The sequence below is a fragment of the Grammomys surdaster genome, unplaced genomic scaffold, assembly GCF_004785775.1.
Source record: "Grammomys surdaster isolate TR1022 unplaced genomic scaffold, NIH_TR_1.0 280, whole genome shotgun sequence".
In the NCBI taxonomy this organism is placed as follows: Eukaryota; Metazoa; Chordata; class Mammalia; order Rodentia; family Muridae; genus Grammomys; species Grammomys surdaster.
The window spans coordinates 1,468,589-1,490,967 of record NW_021604721.1 but is presented as its reverse complement, the minus strand read 5'-3'; the positions used below and the strand labels follow the sequence as shown (position 1 = coordinate 1,490,967).

Below are 22,379 nucleotides of genomic sequence, written 5' to 3'. Positions count from 1 at the left end.
CTGAGCATTACCCAGACCAACAAGAGCCCAGCTTGTTTGTTTAAAAACAGGGTTTCATATGTATCCACCATGGTCTCAAACCAGCTATGTAGCTAAAGTTTGAGATGACCTCCTGCACCCAGCCCCCAGGAGCGAAAATTCCTAGTGTATAGCCTTGCACTTCCTCTTGACCTTGGTTGAGTTTCCAGCACCCACATGATGACTAACATCAGAACAGCTAACAGCTGTCAGTCACATGGAATCCCACACCCTGTTTTACCTTCTGCATGCACAGCAGGCAAGCAGCACACAGACATACATTCAGGCAAAATATCCATGCATATAAAATAAATAAATTTCTTTTAAAATTTGGCCTTTTTTCCAGGTATGCTGGTATATGCCTTTAACTTCAGCACTCAAGAGGCAGAGACAGTGAATCTCTGTGAGTTCCAGGCCAGTCTGATCTGCAGAGAAAGTTCCAGGGCAGCCAGGGCTACACAGTGAAATTCTGTCTCCAAAACAAAAAGAAAATAAATTTTGGGTACTGAGGATCATTGAAGTGTGTATTCCCATCCTATTTTAATGGCCTTGCCTCATTGTGAACATGTTCCTGTTTGCTTTGGGGCAGAACAGTCAACTTACGATACATAAGAGTTTTGTTGCTGTTGGTTTTTGTTTAAGACAAAGTCTCAGCTGGGGCGGTGGTGGCTCATGTCTTTAATCCCAGCACTTGGGAGGCAGAGGCAGGTGGATTTCTGAGTTTGAGGACAGCCTGGTCTACATAGTGAGTTTGAGTTCCAGGACAGCCAGGGCTACACAGAGAAACCCTGTCTCAACCCCCCCACCACCACCAAAAAAAAAAGACAAAGTCTCATGTAGCCCAGACTGGCCTTGCATTCAATATGTAGCCTGAGCTGGTCTTAATGACTCATGGAAACTTCATTTGTTCTCTGTTCAGAGTGAGATGGTAATTCAACTGCCTAACTTTCTTACACATTGTTAACTCCAACTTTCTTAGTAGTGAAGCCAGTTCTCTGAACTTTAAAACTATATTTATTATTAGCTTTCATGTGTTTCGTATGCATTATAACTTTTCTTGTGTCTATCAATTATTTCTGAGTTCCCAGCTCTGATGTATGACATATTAGAACTCTTGTTTTCTTTTTAGTCTCAGGTTCTCACATCAGGCTCCTGGGAGTTTCTTTTATCTTGAGACTGGCTGATCAGTAGCCGCATGCACAAGGACAATCATCACTGCTATAGTTGTTCTGGAGCACAGATGGTTTGGGTGTCTAGAAAGTCTGTAACACGATTGAGGAGTTCACTCATTCAACAACCATTTTCTTGGAGAACTTGCAGCATGCCAGGCATGTGATGCTAAGAACTAAGGAGAACTGACAGCAAGGCCACTGCTCCTACTTGAGTAGAGGCAGCTACTCTGACTGCATTACATGGCAAGAAATGAGCACAGCAGGGAGAGAGAAGAACTCATTAAGTAGGCAGCTCCTTCAGTGGAGGGGGGCTCACAGCTTTACCTCAGAGGAATAAAAGGGGGCAGCTTTTTAGGAAGAGGGAAGAAACTGGAAACCCCTGAGACTTCAGAGCCTCTGACCAGTGTGTCTTAGGTCCCAAGGATGAATGATCTGTTTTGATTTCTGTCTTTTTGTGCACACTACTGCCCTAATTAGAGTGTCTATTGCTGTGATGAAACACTGTGACCAAAGCATGCTGGGGAGGAAAGGGTTTATTCAGCTTACACTTATACATTGCTGTTCATCACAGAAGGAACTCAGGACAGGAACTCCAACAGAGAAGGAACCTGGAGGTAGGAGCTGATGCAGAGGCCATGGAGGGATGCTGCTTATTGCCTTCCTTCCCATGGCTTGCTCAGCCTGCTTTCTTACAAAACCCAGGACCACCAGCCCAGGAATGGCACCACCCACCATGAGCCTTCCCCCACTTGATCACTAATTGAGAAAATGCCCTACAGCTAGATCTCATGGAGGCATTTCCTCAACTGAGGCTCCTTCCTCTCTGATGACTCTAGCTTGTGACAAGTTGACAGGAAACCAGGCAATACATTTATCTCAGCCCCCAAATAAAGCTCACTTCCAGAGCCCAGAGGGAAGCCTTCTGGAGTCTAGTCCCCTCGCTTGCTCTCCTCTGGCATATCTGAGGGCAGATAGTCTTTAACAGACCAATAAATGTACATATATTTATTTATGTATTTATTTCTCCAGGGTGCTCACATACACACATGCACCATGTCACACATGTACAGGTCAAAGGACAACCTGGGAGAAGAGGTTGAGACAGGCCTGCAAGCACCTTTACCCACTGAATCATCTTGCTGGCTCAAGACTTTGAAGAGCCCAGAGCCAGGAATCACAAGCTTGGGCAGTCAGGGACATTGGTCTCAGATTCATCTCCACATTGGATCACTAAATCTATGAGCTCAAGTCCTGTATACAATAAGAAAACAGTCGCAGATAACCTGTGCATATTTCTCATACACTTTAAGCATTTGTAGGTAGGAGTGTCAAATACAAAACATAGGCTATACAAGCAGTGGTCACATATTTCTTCAGAAAACTGTTAGAAATACAAATCTATGCATGTGTGATACAGGCACAGAGGTTTTCCAGGAAAATATTTTCAATCCTTGATTGTTGAAGCAGAATCCAAGACTGTGATTCTGGCTGCTGTTGCTTTTGCAGAGGCCCAGTTGCTGTAGGGGCTGGACCTGAGCACCTGAGTCCATGAGCCATGCACTTGGCCCCAAGTGTGTGGGAGAGGGGAGGGGAGCTGCACCTGCTGTTCTCCCCCTAGGCTTACTTCTTTCCAGTCTCCTCATGTCACACAGGCATGGTAGCATAACCAAAACACCATTTGGCAATCAGATCTTCCTTCTAGTCTAGCTTACACTTACCCGCTTCTAGCTTACACTTACCCGCTTTCCCAAATCCTATTAAATAAAGCGTCCAGCCAAGGAGGAGCCACCCAGTTGGGCACCCCTGAAAAGTCCTTGGTGTGAGGAGACAGAAGGAAAATGACAAACTCATGGCCAGGTTAAGCTTCAGTATAGAGAAATATCAGCAAGAGCAGAGCGTACAGGCATTTCCTCCGGGCAGACATGCCTTTAAAGTAACAGACCTCCTTAGATTCTTGGAGTCCTGGGGAGAATCTTAGACTCCTAACTCTCTGTGGGGAAACAAAGAGAAAATATTAGCAGTCTTAGATTTTAGGAGGCAAGAGAGAAGAGCTGCGTTTTCGACAAGCTGCCCTGCCTTGAGTTCTTAGAACAATCGCTTATCCTTGTTAGTGTTATTGTCCCCAGTACAACCACCAGATGGCAGCTCGAGCCTAATCCTCCAGCACACACTGCTTCTGTGCAGCTGAACCAATGAAGTGCTTTAACCTTGCCCTTCTGGGATATTTTGGGGTGTATGCATAACCTGTATGAGCTCAATGAAAAGATTCTATTATAGGGACTGTGGGTGTGACCCATTTGGTTAAGTACTTGCTGAGCATGCACAAAGCTAAAATCTCCAGTATAGCATAAGCAGGCAGGGTCAAAGGAGGAACAGAACTTCAAAGTCATGCTTGGCTACATAGAAAGTTCAAGGCCATCCTAGGTTACATAAAACCCTGCTTTAAAAAGTAAAACAAACCAAAACCAAACATAACACATACACGCAAAGCCAGGCATTCGTATACAGACTTATACTTGCACAAACATTCACACACAGACTTATACACACTCAAATACACACTCTCACATACATTTACAGCCACACACATGCACACACTCACAATCAACAAAGTTCTCAGTCACCCACACCTAGTCACAGACACTTACACTCATACTGGCTCATGCATACTCATATGCATACACACACACACACACACACACACACGTTTGTACATCAATACTCAAATACACACCAGCATACTCTTTCATAACTGGAACAACTTTTGATACATTTTCTCTGCTATGAAAGTCTGCACAGGAAAACAGTTGCTAGTGTGCACGAGTCTGAAGTGACATAGTTAGGCAGTAGTCAAGTTTAGTTTCATGTCTCCTACTAAATAGTTATGAGGCCTAAGAAAGTGCTAACACACATCTTCCTTCACCTGAACAATTAAATGTATAACATCTGCCTTATCCCAGCTGCTGAGGCTACTGAAAATTTTGTTGTAGGCCCAGAGCACCTTTGAAAAGTAAATATCTCGGCTACTGGAGAGATGGCTCAGAGGTTGAGAGCACTGACTGCTCTTCCAGAGGTCCTGAGTTCAATTCCCAGCAACCACATGGTGGCTCACAACCGTCTGTAATGGGATCTGATGCCTTCTTCTGGCATGTCTAAAGACAGCTACAGTGTACTCACACATATAAAATAAATACATAAATCTTTTTTTAAAAGTGAATATCTTGTTTGTATTTAAAGGCAAGGCTCAGCTCTGGAGATAGTTTGGTGGAGAGAGTGTTTGCAAACAAGTTTGAAGTCCAGAGTTCGATCTCCAGAACCCACATAAATGTTAGTTGAGTGTGGTTGGTGGACAGCCTGCAATTCTAGCACGGAGAAGGATCTCAGAGCAACTGCCTAGCTAGATTAGTCAGTGTGAGTGAGCGCTGGGCTCAACTGGCAGATCCTGCCTCAAAAAATCAGGTTGAGTACGATTGAGATAGATCTCCAATGTCAGCTCAGGTCTTTACATACACATGTGTACATGTTCATATGTTCTTGTATATATCCAGATACATGTAAGCACACACAAATATACATGTATAAGAAATCCCCAAATATATACTATGCTTTGAAGATTTTACACTATGTTAATTTTAGCTTTTTAAAGTTTTTTATTCATTTTTACATTTTTGTAATATTTTTAACTTTTAAGTACATTTTAACTTTTAAGAGGTAAACTAAATATCATGTGGTCTTGGATCATTTAGGAAAAATATTTACTAATCAGTTAGTACACATGATATGATATAATAGTTATTCATCCTTGTTGTGCCTTAGAAAAGTTACAATGTTTACATTTTACAGAAAATAGTGAGATCAAGGAGAAAACGTGTTAAGTGGCCACAGGCTTCAGACCTGGGTGTTTGGAGTCTGAGCCCCACTGTCTAGCATGTAAAAGGGCAATGCACGTTGGGGTAGGGGACCTCTCTCCTCCTCCTGGTGCTGATTTCAACAGAAGAGCTTCCAGTTTTTACAACATCAGCTGCCCTCAGACATACACTTGCTCATGAGGAAGTTAGATTTCTGCTGAGCTGCAGTAAATAAAACATTCTCATTTCCAGAGATAAACGAGGTAAGGACGTTTGTGTGGTCACTTGATTGGCATGCTTCTCTCTGACTGGACTGAAGTGTCCCTGAAGGTGAGGTCCACATTCCATTTTACTCATTACTGTGTTCTTAGCCACAGTGTAGGATCCGACCTTCAAAAACACTCACTAGATTTATTTTGAATTGATCTGGAAAGAACATGAGAGGCTGAACCATAGCAAAAGAAGCTTCAAATGTGGGCTTGACAACCTGAACGCCCTAGAAGAAGATCAAGAAGGAAACAGAGATCTTCAAAATGTAAAACGTTAGACGAGCTATAATATTAAACCCACAAATTGATATTCTGTCTGGGACAGCTGTCTAGGGTAAAGCATTCCAGGTAGAATATGAAATCTTGATCTAAAATTGGCTTTTGCCTTTTGGCTGTGACTTACAAAAAAAAACAACAATTTCAAAAAAATGTGCAAACAATTTTTGCGCATAAAAAGTGCTGACAGAAATATATACAATGTTGTTCATTTTTAGACATGACACAAACCTAGCATTGTCGCTCATTAGGTGGCGCTAAAGACTGACTGGTAACCAATTTAGTGCCCCAATGTTATCAAGTTAAAACAGTTATGTTTAGTCATCCATTTAAATTCTTATTAGATTTAAATTGAACACTGATTCTCTCTCTCTTTCTTTCTTTTTTTTTTTTTTTTTGGTTTTTCGAGACAGGGTTTCTCTGTGTAGCCCTGGCTGTCCTGGAAACACTAATTCTTTCTATGTAAAAAATGTTATTTCCTTAATTCTGTTTTGTTTCTTGGACCCAGGGTCTCAGTGTGTAGTGATCCCGGTCAATGGGTTCATCGAGTGGGGGGGGATTTCCTGAACATCCAACCTTACCAGGGACTGAGAAAATCCTCCAGGTGAGTCCCATGGTTGCAGCATTGAATTGTGGGAAGAATTTTAGGGAGCACAGAGGAGGCTGTCAAGGAGCTAAGATGATGTCCCGAACCTGATGATATGTAGACTAGGCTGGGTTACAGGCAAATGCTCCGACGGCAACCTCTTTTGATTTTTACAGCAGGCAAGTGTGAAATGTGTGTGTCACTAGCCCTTAAACACAGACCTTGGACACCATTAAACAGTAGAAACCATGTCTCCGGAGATTTGCGACAAACTTTAATAGGGCTATTCAATTTGAAATGGCCTATTCATGCTTGAGCTACATGTTCTAAAGTTAACTGCCGACCTTTGGTTCCTTTCTCCAGTTTCAAGATGCTGCCCCATAAAGAGTCAGTCTCTGCGGCAGGGATCTTAAAATAGTCGGTCGATAGCCTCTGCTCACTGCTCGGAAGTGCTTAAAAGATGCCTTGCCAAGAGAAAGTCTAAGAAATAGGGGACGGGGAATTGGGTGAGGTCTTCAAATCTGTCGCCCCCTCCTCCTCCATAGCTGTCTGGTGGCTTAGCTTCCAGAGCATAGAAATCCTGTACCCTATTGACCCTCTGATAAGATGGTGTATTGATAATCGGTAGCACAAAACCTAGATTTACAGATCTTATATCTTCGTGACCACCTCCCACATGCCCTCTAAAATCCTTCCCAATATGCAATGCCTTGGTACTCGTCCAGGGAAAGTTCTCGGTTCCTGATTCGGGTGGAGGTGTAGAAAAGTAATCTCTCTTCCAACTTGATGTACCCATGGTGCACCTAACTACCAATTAGCTGATCCCATGGTTTCTGATCACTTGATTTCTAATCACATGACTTAGTGTTCTTGAGCATTTTTTTTTCTAGTCACACCACTTTTGACTCTGCATACTTAGGGCTCCAACTACCTAGTGTTTATTTTAAAATGTAAGCATTTTGAAATACAGATCCAACCTACTAGTTATCACTTTCCAAGATTATTTGGAAAATGACCCACTTACTCAATTGATTTGGAATCAGACTACTCTCACCGACTGCTTGATTGGTTGACCGTGACATCCGATCTTCCTGCTTCTACTGCTTACATGCTAACACTACAGACCTATGTCGCCACTGCTGGCTTACAGACAATGAAATAAATGAAATACTTGTGAGTAGTGAGTAGTATTCTTTTATAGTACTTGACTATTGGTTTTTGAATCACTTCAAAAACCTATTGAGTTTCCATGGGAAATTTATAGAAACCTATAGAAAATTTTCAAAACCTCTTTGAAAACAACTTGTGAAAACATCAAATTTTTTGAAAGCTTTGATATCTTAGTATATCTTTTTGTTTCATAGATTCTATTTGTTTATTTACAGATAAGGTCTCATATAGCCTAGGCTGGCCTCTTGCTACATGGTAGAGAGTGATGTGCACTCCTAATCCTCCTGCTTCCACCTCCAAGTACTGAGAAGATTACAGGCCTGGACAACCACGCCTGGTTTATGCAGTACTAGGTGTATTCTGGGGTCTAGTGCCTGACAGGCAGGCATTTACTAACCAAGCCAACATGGCCAGCCTGGTCTTTATCTACAAAATGTTTGTGTTAGGTTAATCTCTTGACAGTTTGTACTCCTGATGTATCTATGAACTACATGTTCTTCGATCAACTTCTGATCATATTCTTGTAAATAACCCTAATGAAACTCACTGGGTCTTACACACACACACACACACACAGAAGGAGGGGGAGAGGGGAGGGAGAAAGGGAGAAAAGAAGAGAAGAAGAGAGAGAGAGAAAGAGAGAGAGAGAGAGAGAGAGAGAGAGAGAGAGAGAGAGAGAGAAGAGGGCCTAGTTAGGAAGAAAGATCTAACAAGGAGAGAGGGGATGGGGACACTTAAGGATAAGGAAGATAAATATGATCAAAATAGATTGTGTACATGTGTTAAAATGACATGATAACCCCATTGTTACACATAACTAACATAGGCCAATGAAAACTGTAAGCTATTTCTTTTTGGTGGGGGACTACAATAACTATTGAGTTTGGTGGCAGATGCTGTAGAAGGCTCCCCAGCTAAACTCCTTCATTTAGGTCTTAAGCATTTTTGTTTTATTTTGTTTTCATTATTTCATATCTTAAGATGTAGTCTCGCCAGGAGGTGGTGGCGCAGGCCTTTAATCCCAGCACTTGGGAGGCAGAGCCAGGCGAATTTCTGAGTTCAAGGCCAGCCTGGTCTACAGAGTGAGTTCCAGGACAGCCAGGACTACACAGAGAACCCCTGTCTTGAAAAAACAAAAAAACAAAACAAAAAAACAAATCATGTGACCTGTATTAATGACAAAATTTGTCTTTACTCACAAAATTTGTATGATCTCCTTGTTTTTCTGAGATCTCAAAAACATAAATGAACAACACACTGTCTATTTTCCATTGAAAGGAAGGTACACTTGTCTGTGAGAAAGTGCATTACCTGTGATTTTGTCTTTTTCTAATATGATTTGAAAGCCTGGCTTATGAAGGCATTATTTATAATACCTGGATCGCTAGATCTCTCATTTTGACATTTTATAGTTTCTTGTAATTGAAAAAGACGATAATTCGAATAGTGAGTGACTCATTGGAATGTAGAAATGTTTTTGAGGAAAAATATCCCTTAATCAGGACCCCATCCAGACAGCGTGCGACACGTACGTCCCAGACAAGTGACAGGGGAGTCACAGTGATGGAATGCTTCGAAAGCTTGCTCAGAGTCATCTTGCATGCTGGAGAATGAGCTTATGTTTGACTGCAAAGAGCAACTTTGCGAGCCAACACTTAAGTCTCAGGGCATCTACCACTTTTATTTATTTACTTTCTTCAGAAAACCCAACTTGCTGCGCTATGTATATTCAGCACTAGGTGACAGAAGCTGTGAGACCATAAAGCTCGTCATTTCTCACCAATGTCATCCATCCAGCACTTGATCAAAAGTCACGTTTGTTCTCTCTCTCTCTCTCTCTCTCTCTCTCTCTCTCTCTCTCTCTCTCTCTCTCTCTCCCCTCCCTTCCTTCTTACAATCCTAGCCTTGGGTTGGGGAGACGGCTCACTGGATGAGAGCACCTGCCTTGCAAACTTGAGGACCAACACTCACATGAACAGACAAGATTTCCATGGATGCTGTGACTCCAGCCTTGTGGGAAGGTTGTGGAGATCAGAGGATCAGTGGGTTTGCTGATCACCAACCTAGCTCCAGGTTCAGTGAGAGCGCCTGTCTCAAGGGAATATGGCAGACAGGGAGAGAATGGAGCACCGTTTTCTCCTCCAGTCTCTGCACATGTCTTGCTCACACGTGTGAGCACAAACCACATATACACAAAACAGACACACAGAAAGATAAAATTCTAAACTTGATTGTATTCAAAAGACTGAGAAACAATCCTTTCACATTCTAATGTAGAGGCACCCAATTTTGTAAGCCTTTCTGCTAGTAAGTACACACCCTGGGATGAAGATATGCAATAAAGATGGCTGGGGTGGTGGTGGAGGGAGATGTTTATGAAACAAATAACCAATTTCCATCCACCATGTTGTTATTTAACATGGATGTATTGTCTATGCATAACTTTAAAAATAAAACATCTCATTAACACTCTTTTGTTTTGCTATGTGTTTTTATAATAGCATATAGTTTTGATCTGAAGAAATCTGTTTTCTCTTATTTCTCCAAAAGTGTTCACTATTAGGTAGGCTATAATTTAATTTAAACATGAGATCATTTCTGTTTGTCTCCTTTTTTTGATGCTCTTTGAAAAGAAAAAACAGTGATTGGTTTTCAATTTGGATCCCAAATCATTTGGAGCTTAATTTCAGTTTATCTGAGTTACTCAACTGTAACTTGATTCTTGCCCACATGATAGAGTGGTGGTGAGCCAGGTTAGCAACACTGCGCATGCTCAGAATTCAGTGCTTTAGCTCAGGTTAGCTCATGACTTTGGACTCTAGAAGTCTACGATATGAGTCAGAAATGATTAAGAAAAAGAGCAAGAGAACCCGTACCTATCTGAGGAGCTTCTGGCAGTTGGTGGCTGCAGAAGTTACTCTCCTTTGGGGTCATGGCCAGTAGCGGGTTGCTCATGGTCATGTTCCATGTTATAGCCACACAATCACTCTCATGGGCAGCAGTAACTTATTAATAACAATAAGAAAGAGACTGGGCAATTGAGAGGAAGACAGGATGGGTGTCCTTAGGGAAGGTAGAGAGAGGTGGGGTTGGACAGACATAATCAACATACATTGTACACAAGTATAAGATTTTCAAAGAATTAATAGCATTACTTAAAAGTCAGAAAGACAATATTTATCAGAAGTCATATTAAAACCCAGACATGATAAACTGACTGGCACTCACCCTTCCTATAAAAAAATGTGTCCATGAAGTGCCCTGCCTCCACGCTGGTGACCCTTGCTCTACCCTTCAAAGAAGTGCCTGTCTGCATTTATGCCTTCTACTGAACAGACTGTACTTTGTGTGGTCATGATACATCATCTCCTGCTTGCCGGGACAAACCAGGTGGGGCCCAGGACAGAGAACACAGAAGAAAGGAAACACAGAACCCTGCCCATCAGACGCTGTAGTTTCTAGGGCGTCCAAACACACACAGACATCTGCCTGAACACAAAATAACAGATAAACTCTTAGTAAATACTGACATCACTCCCACTGTGCTAGAGCCCTTTTCAGAAAGCGAGGTCTCATGAGAGTTAGCCATGTTGCAATCTAAAGACTATCTTGGCCACTTTAGCCAGGCATAGAACATGTTTAAGCCGCCAATTGTTCAGCTTTGGGTTTAGATTATTAGTTAACAATTTTCTTGCAGTGAGAGAAACACTTAATTTACCAAATCGGGCTTTTCGTTTTTTTTCAAATTGGGCTTTTCTGATTCTAGCAAGCATGTTTCTTTTACTGTTCTGAAAATGTGTCACCATCATTATGTACCCAGAAAAAAACAATCGAGTGGTGGATACAATAGAATTTGACGATTGAAGACAAACCTAGTAAGGTGGTGATGGATTGCAATCTAACTTTGCCTTTTGCCAATTAACTTGATTGCTTATTGATCAGCTGGGTGGCTGGTCTTTGCTCTGGAAGCTGTTGTGGCTGTGACAAACACTTTGATTAGTGGGGCACATTTAATTAAGGTTTTACCTTGGAGGCATCCTTTTTCCCTCTGTCTCCATGGCTCCCATCAGGTTGGGCACCTTCAAGATGCCCATTCTTTTAGCTTTATTGGACCACCATAGTTGTGATGGCTGTGTCAAGGTTCCAGGTGACTCCGGTTAAGGCATCAGTGCCCACTGCTGTCTTGAGTCACTGTCCTTTTAGCAAGAACCGTCTTACCCTCCTATCGATTGCTTCTCGTTACTCAGGTAAAACTCTGTTCTCCTTTACTCCCTCTGGAATCAAACTTCTCCTCCATGTGTGCTGTCCAAGAACAGAAATGGTACAGTCTACATCCAAATAAAATGATGTTCTCCATCATGTTTAGATCTTCTTCCCCTAAATTCTAGGGAAGAGGAAAAGTTAGAAAAGGTGATGGTAGGGGTGACTAACAGTCTTCAAACTCCTGATTCCTTCTGGCTGGTCTTCCTCCACAGCACTGGCTGCATTTCCTCTCCTGGAAAATCAAGTTAGGAGAGGTTGGCCCCAGTTTCTGCTTGCCTCAAGACAGAAAGCTGGTCAGTAGAACTAGATTAGGATCCAGCTTTGTTAGAGTCCCTTCCTCTGGCAAAGATCCCATTAATTCCACCCACCACCACCATCACCACCACCACCACCATCATCAACATCATCACCACCAGAACCACTATCACCACCACCAGAACCATCATCACCACCACCATCACCAGCACCACCAGCACCACCGCCGCCCTGACCACTGCGCCCCCTCATCACTGCCATCCATCACCCAGAATGTCCTTTTTCTCTGCCTTGCTTTCACAATCTCCCTCTGCCTAGACATCCCACTTGAGCCTTCAGCTTCTCAAGCATTACATTCCTAAAGAGTCTGAATTTAGCCCCAAGGCCTGACCCCTAGATTGGCTAAAGTGTCCCTTCTATGTGTCCCCTTCATAGCCTGCTTTCCTAACAGCTCATGTTTTACTAACATCTTTATTATGATGTATCAGATGTAGAGGAAAGTGTGTGGTGGTGTGCTCCTATAATTCTAGCACTTGGGAGGCTGAGACAGAAAAATTACCATGAGTTCAAAGTTCAAGGCAAGCCCAGGTTACATAGTGAATATATATATGTGTGTGTGTGTGTGTGTGTGTGTGTGTGTGTGTGTGTGTGTGTGTATGTATAAAACACTGCTATGAATATTATTGAGAATTTTTATGTTTTTCTCTCTTTTCTCTCTGAAACCAGTGGGCTACCAGTTACATACTCATCTTGTTCATACTGCTGAACGTGTTTCTAAGATGGTAGCCTAGTTTATCTCCACAGTGAGTGCAAGTGGTTCTGCCCCTGTATTTCACCGGCCATCAGTAGAATAGTATCTACAGAACTTCTCTATACTCTCCATCTCTTTGGCCAGTATGATACAAGATGACACCTTTGCTGGGTTAATTAACTTGGTGAGCTCTCATGGAAATAGCCAACAAGAATGTACCTGTTTGTTTTAGACCTCAGGCAGCATGGACGGCTTTGTGAACAAAGTGCCATGATTTGACTTTGGCTCAGAACTGACTGCCTAGCAGATTACTTTCCTACGCAGTAGCTTGACCTTTGCTGTCTCTGTATTATTATGAAAGATGAATAAATCAAACATAAAGCTTGCATGGAATCAGAGCTCAATAGGACTAGCCTATGAACAGTACTGTGTCAGCCAGCAAGCCCGCATCCCAGGAAAATTTCCAGAACTTCTGTTGGTTAATAAGACTCTTAGGGATTCCCCTGTCCCAGAGCTCACAGAGCCTCAGGACTTCCAAAGTCCCCCTGATTCCATATTCATCACCTCCCATATGGTTATGGGCAAGGATCATGTTGTGTCTCCTCAAGGACATGGCACATCATTCAAGAAAAATGGCTTACTCTTCATGGCAGCAGAAGATTAACTCACTTGAAGGGGACCAGCTGAATAAATTGCCCCAAATCCATAGCTGAACAGACACATAGCTTGGGAGCTGTGAAGATATGAACTGTTCCCTTTCTCTCTTTCCTGCCCTCCTTCCTTCTCTTCTTTTTTTCCCTTCTCTTCCTTCCTTCTTTCTCTTCCCTTCCTTTCTTTCCTTTCCTTACTTCCTCTCCCTCCACTCTCCATTCTCCTTTGAGCCATGCAATCTCTCTCTCTATAGTCCACACTCCATTCGGCTGCCTCCCAAGTGTGAGGGTGAGGAGCATGTATGTTCTGCCACACCTGAGCCAGTTGTGCCCTTTCCTACCTCAGTGGCTGAGCCTCTGGGAACACGTTGGCAGGGACATGCCCCACTCCTACAGATAAGCGATACCTTGGTACATGTGGTATTTGGCATCAGAATACTTAGCAAATATTTGCAGTTTGTCTATGGATCTCTTGTTCCTTCTTGACTGCTCTGTTCCTGCCTTGTTCCCTTCCTATACAACTATGCTGATACAATCTCTCATTTGTTTGATGGCACTTGGTCCCATTTCTGGCATCTTTCAGTTCTGGGTAAATTCGTATCTGTGTGAAGTGATTGACTATACCCCAATAAACCAGACTTCCAACTAAAGAAAAAGAAATAAAACAAAATAACCAAAGAAACAGGCAAACAAAAGCCTTCAAGTCAGGCATGGTGGTACAATAATTCTATAATTCTAGTACTAGCTAGGTAAAGGCAGAAGGATCAGGAGTTCAAGGTCATCAATAAATGCATGGCATGTTTGAGGCCAGCTTGAACTATATGAGATCTCATCTTTCAAAAAGCAAAAGAGGCCAGGATTAGTGGAGCAGGTCTTTAATTCCAGCACTCAGAGACATGTATCTCTTGAGTTTGAGGCCAGCTGGGCCTATGTAAAAAGTTCCAGAACAGCCAGGGATATGTAGATTTTATCTCAACCAAACAAAAAATATCAAGCAGACATCAAAAACAAAATTAAAAACCCAAGCAAAAGATACTTTTTAATTCATAACTGGGTCTTCTGGGAAACCAGTGAGATCATAGACCTTGGCCTCTGAGGACAGTATAAACATTTTTGTTCAAGGAATGGTTTGTAACTGCTGTTGCCAATGAGAATGTGGGGGAAGGAGTGAGCTCTCTACCTAAAGCTGGCAACAAGCTTTCCCTGGAAAACAGTCTGGGATTCTTCTAGTTGTTTGGGTTTGGTAGGGAATTTAATATGCAGCTAATGCCTAGTACAAGTACATCATGCAATCTGTGACCACTGGGAGCTGGCAGGCTTCTCACTTAATGCCACTCCTTCAGTGCATTCCACGAAACAGGATGGATGCAGGAAGGCAAACGTTTGCCTGACTCTAGAAGCCTTGGAGGTCAGGGAGCCCAGGGAGCAGGCAGGGGCTAAGTGGAGGCCTTCAATGAGGTAGAAGAGGAAAAGGTCACAGCTTCTCCTTGGGGGAACTGTATACAAATGAGGGGCAGTAGCAGATGAAAAGGTGCAGGTGAAAGCAGGATCCACCGGGCATTCCTGAAGTGTTAGGTATTTGTGTGACAGGCCCAGAGGACTGGGCTTGAAAGGATTCCCTAACAGTTTTAATTCCCAGCAGGACAGATCTTGGAGGAGGGCTCTGCAGAATAGACTCACAACCTGGCCCTCTCAAGCTAGCTCCCACTGATTTAGGCAGGAACTGGTTGCTTTCTCCTGAGCCTGTTCTGGGATAGCTTGTTGGGAACATGGGCACTTATGACATGAATGTGCCCTCTTTGGTGGCACCCTATACTATCGCCCAGATTACCTTTCTGCAGATAGCGTTCAGAGCCCGCACGAGGGCAATAACCTGAATCATGTCTCCAGCATTCAGGGCAGAGCCACACCCCAAGGATTCATATTTGCTAAAAGAATTACCTGTCACTTGATAAGCCAAAGGTGAGGACAAGCAATCCATAGGACCTCACGAGACAATCAACACAGGGAACACGACTGATATGCAATGCTACTTTATTGCATTGTTTGGATTGACTGGCAGTACAAATACTTGGGGAGAGTTAGGACACTTTGTCAGTGCTGAAGATCCAACCCAGGCTGCCTTCATGCTAGCAAAAGTCCTCCACTGAGAGTTACAGCCTCAAGTAAGCTGCAATCTGCGTCAGTGGACCCTGAAGACCTAACCCTCCCCGAGTAAAGAAGCCACTGAGCAAACTGAGCCTGTCTTACTCTTTCATCCAGACTGTCCCCAATCCGTAATCCTCCTGCCTCAGTCTCCCAAGTGATGGAAATGGGAAGTGTGTACTACTGTACTGCACTTACCAAAAGTATGTTCAAATTGACCCACTATCCTCCCCCATCCTAAACCCAGTCTATCAATATATACAAAGTTAATACATGACACAATTTATGCAAATAGTTTTCAAGATTTTATTGCAAACCAAAATTGGTTTTATCACACACAAAAAAAGTTGTGTGGTAAGGGGGGATTATACACATTATAACCATGTTAATTACAGTACATTAAAATGATGGTTTACAAATAAGTCTGTAAGTTTAAATATCTAGTGTTATAACCCAATGTACAGACTTAACCTTTACAAGATACATACAATAATCAGGAATGCAAAAGAAAATGAACACGGGGGAAAACATAAATAATGCCCATCTTACAGCTGACATTTTAAACAATGAAAACACCAACGGTTGACTGACAACTGGGGCATTGGTCCATAAAAACCCTTTCTAAAAATAGAAATATTTGTAGCAGCAATGCTTTCCTTAAGCATCTGGATGCTTGTCATTGCAAGACCGTTTCAATAGGTTTTAGTTATTAACTATATCTTACAAAAAACAGTCTACACATAAATTTATCTTCCAAATGTGGAAGAAACAAACAATGTCCCACATTGTAGTGTCCTGCAAGTGTCACATTGATGCTTACAACAAAACCATCTGTGATCAGGCATAGCACACTCACACTACTGCAAACACGGGAAATCCGCAAGGGAAAAACAAAACAAAAACAAACAAACAAAAACTGAACACTCTGTGATAGGATAAGCTTTGGAGCTAACACGATCTTAGAAAAGGCACATTGCAGAATATTCTTGATCACAGCCCAGACTTGCGGGGGATTCCTCTTAAACCTGCATCTTCCTCCTAACTGAGACCAAGGTGTCTGTCTCAGGCGGCACTCTCACGCTCTTTAGAGCTAGCACCACGTTGGAAGGAAGAAAAGAAATGAAGACCTCACAAGCTCACTGAGGAGGATGTGCTATTCGGAAAGCTTCCGGCTCCCTCAAGCAGCGTGTGCCGGGTGGGCGGGGCTGCCAAGCTTCCAGGTGTGCAAATTCTCTTTTAAGATATTCTGTCAGCTGGCAACTCCACCAAAGGCTAACTTTAGAGGAAATCCTTCAGAACCATCCTGGGAGGGTTCAGAGGAAGGAGTCCATGGGAGGTGCGTAAGAGAAGCCAAGGAAGGCTTCTGCAGCTTCCTTCACACTGGCCGTGACAAGGATGCTGTCAGGGGACCTGCCGATGGAGCTGGGGACAGGCTCCTCAGTAAACTCGGGATCGAAGTGCCGAAGGTCACTGGGCCCGCTCTGTAAGAAGGGGAAATACACTCAGCATCAAAAAGGGCACAGGGCAAAGGACAGGGAATCCTTAAGTCCTATAATCCTCCACTATAAGCTTAACTCTAAGGGCTCCAAAGTTTAGGAGGATATCTTTGATTACAAGGTCTCACTATGTAGCCTAGGCTGGCCTCAAACTCAGTCCTGCTTCAGACCTGAAGCACAGGTATTACAGGTATCTGTCACTAGGCCTGGAAATTATAAATAAATACACTCATATTCAGTAAACTTAGCTGGGATATAAAAAAAACAAACAAAATAAAATAACTCTTCTCTGGGATAATGAGTCTATGGATAGAGAATATCTGCTATTTATTCCTTCAAATTCTGACAGAAAAGAAATCTTCTGCGTCTCACTATTCTTATAACCAGAAAAAAAGATACTTACCACATTTGGGTTAAATGGTGGTGTAATCTTCTTATTAATGAGATCATCCCAGTTAATTAAAGAGAAGAAAATATGACTCTTAATTTCCATCTGTTGGAAAGAAACAGATTCATTTAGATGAAGAGAACTCAATATAAGGTCACAAAGTCAAGGTTCTTCCCCGAGGTCCCAGGACAGCAAGATAATACTCACAAAGTCATCCTTGGCACCCAGCCTCTTGGTCCGGTCCTTCTGCAGGAGGTTCTCCAGGAGGTGCCTTGCCGAGTTTGTAATATTTGGTTTCAACTGGAGAGGCTTGTTCAGAATATTGTCATACATCTCAGCTGTGTTCCGGCTATAGAACGGAGGCTGGAAAAGGAAGGGAATTTCTTCAGATTCTACTGAAGTTTTATCTAGTACATAGATATAAAGTGCTGAGCTTAGTGTATCGAACTGGACTTGAGCTGATCACTTCCCTGGTTGTCTATTTTACAACCCCTACTGGAGTGTGTGTGTGTGAGATGGGACTAATACTGGACACATTAAGTAAACTGTGGTAAACTGTGCAGAAGAAACCCACTGGAGGGTTGGGGATGCTGCTCAATACAATTTTCAGTATCCGCCCTCCCTAAGATTCAAACATGACTATTGAAGAAAAAGTCCAGAAGACATTATTTATAAAATTATAAAATATAAAATAACCAGTGTCTCCTTTAGATACAGACAAGCCATGGCAGCTAGATCTGCATGAGTCCACAAATGTCTTATCAAGTGCCACGGGTGTGACTCTTACTCACCAGGCCATAGAGCATCTCATACAAGACAGCCCCGAGGCACCACCAGTCCACTGTCCTGTCGTACGGCTGCTTATGGAGAACCTCAGGAGCGAGATACTGAAATGACACACACCAGAAAGGTTAACTCTCAGAACCAGGCAGTCCTCACAGCAAGCATGTGCTTTGAAAAGACCAGAACCAGAGTCAACTGTCAACTTGTGTGTGTGTGTGTGTGTGTGTGTGTGTGTGTGTGTGTGTATGTGTTCAGACTGCTTCTTAGTTAAAACCTCTGTACTTTGTGAGGTCAACCGGTCCTGTGTGTATATTTAGGGAACTTGGCACCTAGTGGTACCATGAGGAACTCTTAGAACATATACACCTTGGTGGGATAAAAACTAGCAGAAGGCCTTGGGAATCCTCAAATAACAAATGGCATCTGACTTGCACTGAGCTGTACTAGAGAACTGCTTAAGTATTTACTCCTCTTTTTGTATTTAAAAGCATTACTGCAAGTGTGTCTCTTGGAAAGGGGTGGGTAGATCAGGCGCTGAGTCAGACTGCCTACCTCAGGCGTGCCACAGAAGGTGGACGTTGTCCCATTGTGCTCAATATTCTCCTTGCAGAGCCCAAAGTCAGTGAGGACGATGTGTCCCTGTGAGTCTAGGAGAATATTCTCTGGTTTTAAGTCTCTGTGGGGAAAATGAAAAAAAAAGTGGTTACACAGGTTAATCTGACTTCATGACAAATCCTCTCTGTAAAGATTGCTTGGGGTATTAAGATTGTTAATCCACTCCTGTTCCATAGCCAATCACAGAAAGGAGTCTTTGTTGGGCTGTTCTGGATTATGCACCACCCTCTTGGTACTGGAAGTCAAGACAACTCACATGCTAGGGGAAACTTTAGAAGTGACCAAGCACACATAATACCTCATTATTTTAGGACTCCAAAGGCCTGGCCTCCCTCTTTCCCAGCATGATAGCTCTGAATCTTTGGCTCACCTATAAACGATGTTTAGGGAGTGCAGATAACCTAAGGCACTGGCTATTTCAGCTGCGTAGAAGCGAGCCCGTGGTTCCAGGAAGCAGCGCTCCCTCTGGAGATGGTAGAACAGCTGCAAGAGACAGAAAAACTGAGGCTGAGTGGGGTCCTTTAATCAGGCCTGATACAGACACATAATCCCGAGGGGAAAGCTTGCAGGAATGGCCTGAAATAGTAACTTCTTAACTCTAAGTGTTAAGTTCATAGAAATGCTAATTCTGGTAATTTCTTCCTCAACTATCTTAAAAGCTCACTCAAACCCAAACCAAGCAAGACAAATAGGAGCAGCCCCACCCCTACCAAAGTGTGTATCTCAGCTCACCTCTCCACCATTAATGTAGTCTAGGACAAAGTAGAGCTTGTCAGCAGTCTGGAAAGAGAAGTGAAGGCCCACCAGGAAAGGGTGCTTCACATTCTTCAATAGAACATTCCGCTCGGACATAATATGCTTCTCCTAGGAAAGAGATGACATTCAGTGGCAGTCAGATTTCAACAGGGCAGCAAACCACAGGGTAAAAATTCTTCACCAGGCCTGCGAGTCCAGGCCACTAGGTGTCGCCCTTACCTCCTTCTTCTTTAGGATGGCTTTCTTCTGTAAAACTTTGACGGCATAGAATACTTCTTCTGCCTTGTGCCTTGCCAGAAGAACCTGAAATATTAACCAGACAGTCATTTTTCTGTTCTCACCCAGGGAGAATATAAAAGTGAATGCACTGAAAGAGCCTAGCTGCAAAGCTTTCAGGGTTGAACTTACCTTTCCAAAACTGCCCTTTCCAATCACTTTCAAGAAGTGAAAGTCAGAGGGTTTGGCGTGGGGATTGGAGGACGGACCCAGGTTGATTTGCTGAGAGGGACTTGGCTGGAAAACAAAACATCATCCTTTAAGACATAAGCTACATACAGTCTTACTGTTAACACATAAAGTACTTTATGAAATGTCTTTCAAAACATCCCAGTGATTCAGTACTTAAACACTTAAGCCACTTGTGATGTTGTGAATAGACAAGGCTGCCTTGATAGTTTTTACAAATACTGCCTTCACTTACTACTACAGAAAAATACGGATACATTTACAAATTCCTCCACAGACAAGATGTACTTACCGGAGGAGAGTGGTTGGCATTCATAAGCTCGGGCTCCGGAGGTTGGGACATTTTCAAAATGGACTGAACTTCAGCGCTGTGGAGATTAAAGGGCCGTTTTACTAACTCTGAATTCGCCACCAGAGGGCATACAGACATAAGTTCTAATTCTGACTCAACCGGTATTTAAACCGAAAACATCCGAATGAATTACTTACAAAAAATGGTAAGGAAAACAACCCAGTTAAATACAAATTAAGGTTTGTTTATTGAAGGATCGTGGATTTCGGTAAACATTCATGAGAATTAATGTCAAACCTCCGAGGCAACTCGATCCATAAATTAAAAATGTTTAAGCAAAATGCTCAAGACCAGAAGAGATCTATCTACCCCGGAGGAAAGACTTCAGCACTCCCCTACCCCTCATGAACAAGTAGTAATAGTCTTAGCCGCTAGTAAATTAAAATGATTCTTTTCTATTTTTGCCAATAACCCAAAACTTACTGTTTGCATGCATAAGTGTTGCTGGCAATCTTCTGAATAAAATCGTTCAGGCCCATCCTTCTCTGTTTCATGAAAGCTATAATTTAAAGAGAGAAAGAAGAAGGGGTGGTTAGGTGGCTCTGTAATGTCCAACGCCATAAGCTAATCTGATCCTAAACCTTCAAAACAACAACAAAAAAACACCCGGATCATTTCCACGCCGTCTCTCCTACGCAAGTCCGGTGCTTTTCCAGAACTCACCGATGAGAATCGCTACCATTCCCCTCATTCTGGAGTAAGTGAGGGTGCTTCGAGCAGCCTCAGTTTTGACGGTCATCGCCCCGATGCCCAGAGAGTGCCCAAAGAGACTGAGAGGAGCAGGGAGACCGACTCAGCCAACAGTGCGCTCCGGCCGCGCGACTCGCCTTATGAGCCCTGCGCTGCGAGGGGGCGGGGCCAGCGGAACCAGGAAGCGGCTCGGGCCCCGCCCACACCAAGGCCCCACCCAGCCCCAGCAGCCTAGCAAGCTGCTGGCGGAGTTGCGGGAAGTTGGGCGACTGGCTGCCGGGTCCTGGGTGAGCGGTGCGAGCCGCCCCGGGCACAACCGAGGCTTCCGCAGGCTGCACGAGCAGGACCCCGCGCCGGGCTGCACTCGGCCTCCGTCCGCCTGGGCCGGAGGAGGGCACTGGAGGGGTAGAGAGCCCCGGTTATTTTCCATTTCCTCTCCCGTGCTGCCCGAGTGGGCACTGCTTTCAGTGCACGGTCATCGCAGAGGACCTCTCCCCTCCTCGGTGTCCCGACCCCGGCCCGGCGTGCAGCCTCCAGGTTCCTGCGCCTTACCCCGCCCTGACCTCCACACACCCCAAGTCCGGTGAGCCAGGCGGCGGCACTTACCCAGTCCGCTCAGCAAGACAGACTCGCTCCTTTTCTGTGCCTCCGCCCGCTTTTTGTGGCGGGGCCGGAGCAGGGACTCGAGCCGAGCCCGAGCCAGCGCGCCCTGCATCTCGCCCATGGCTGCGGACCGAGGGGCGCGCAGCGGACGACGGCGACCGGCGAGCACTGACGTTTCCTTGAAGGAGCCGCCGTGACTCAGGCGGGCAAGATTTCCTGCCCCAGTCCCAAAATAAACAAATGGCCCTTGTGCACGGCCGAGTCGCTTCCGAAAACGCCTTTTTTGTGGTTTTGGCCAAAACCAAGCAAGGCTGAAAAATCCCAGAACTTGGAAGAGGAGGAAGGAAGGCAAGGGGGTGGGGGTCAGGAATGTGTGGGGGGGGGGGCGGAAATAAGTCTCTGCGCTACAAGAAAAAAAAGTACAATCTTCATTTCACTTTTTTTTTCCAACTAATCTCCGAGAACATTCTGTCCTTTCCGCATAAATTTTGAGCCTTGCAAATTTTAATCCTAGCCATGCCAAGAACACGTGAGGAGGTGGCAAGTTAGAGGGAGCAGGGGCTTCTCTGCCGGACCGACCTGGAGTGACCCTTGCGCTGTTAATACCCTTGCCCGGGGGTGCCTGCCCCTCTTTCACAAGAAAACTGCAAGATTGCATTGCACTGTGTTTAACCCGGTCCGTTTTTCCTCATCTTCACTACCCTCCTTTGGGGTACCTGATGGCTGACCCAGGTAGTCTTAATTATTATATCGCGTTGCTTTTTTTCTTTTTCTCTTTCTTTCTTTCTTTCTTTCTTTCTTTCTTTCTTTCTTTCTTTCTTTCTTTCT

General features: G+C 43.8%; 1 protein-coding gene across 4 annotated transcripts in view; it reads right to left on the bottom strand.

Annotated features, from left to right (window-relative positions):
- Positions 1 to 15,685: 15,685 nt before the first annotated feature.
- The window catches only part of Sgk1 (serum/glucocorticoid regulated kinase 1), a 117,366-nt gene continuing 110,672 nt past the window's right edge, over positions 15,686 to 22,379 (bottom strand). For 2 of the 4 annotated variants that reach the window (XM_028777343.1, XM_028777346.1), the window contains 11 exons: positions 20,682 to 20,757; positions 20,199 to 20,274; positions 19,850 to 19,954; positions 19,661 to 19,744; positions 19,418 to 19,549; positions 19,056 to 19,168; positions 18,623 to 18,746; positions 18,079 to 18,174; positions 17,495 to 17,650; positions 17,303 to 17,392; positions 15,686 to 16,884 (listed from right to left, as the gene is read on the bottom strand). In XM_028777343.1, coding sequence (XP_028633176.1) covers positions 16,717 to 16,884; positions 17,303 to 17,392; positions 17,495 to 17,650; positions 18,079 to 18,174; positions 18,623 to 18,746; positions 19,056 to 19,168; positions 19,418 to 19,549; positions 19,661 to 19,744; positions 19,850 to 19,954; positions 20,199 to 20,274; positions 20,682 to 20,757 — 1,220 coding nt within the window. In that variant the 3' untranslated portion in view covers positions 15,686 to 16,716. Of the gene's footprint in view, positions 16,885 to 17,302; positions 17,393 to 17,494; positions 17,651 to 18,078; positions 18,175 to 18,622; positions 18,747 to 19,055; positions 19,169 to 19,417; positions 19,550 to 19,660; positions 19,745 to 19,849; positions 19,955 to 20,198; positions 20,275 to 20,681; positions 20,758 to 20,921; positions 21,081 to 21,554; positions 21,919 to 22,379 lie in introns of those variants that run through there. The other 2 variants (XM_028777344.1, XM_028777345.1) reach the window with 2 other exon arrangements.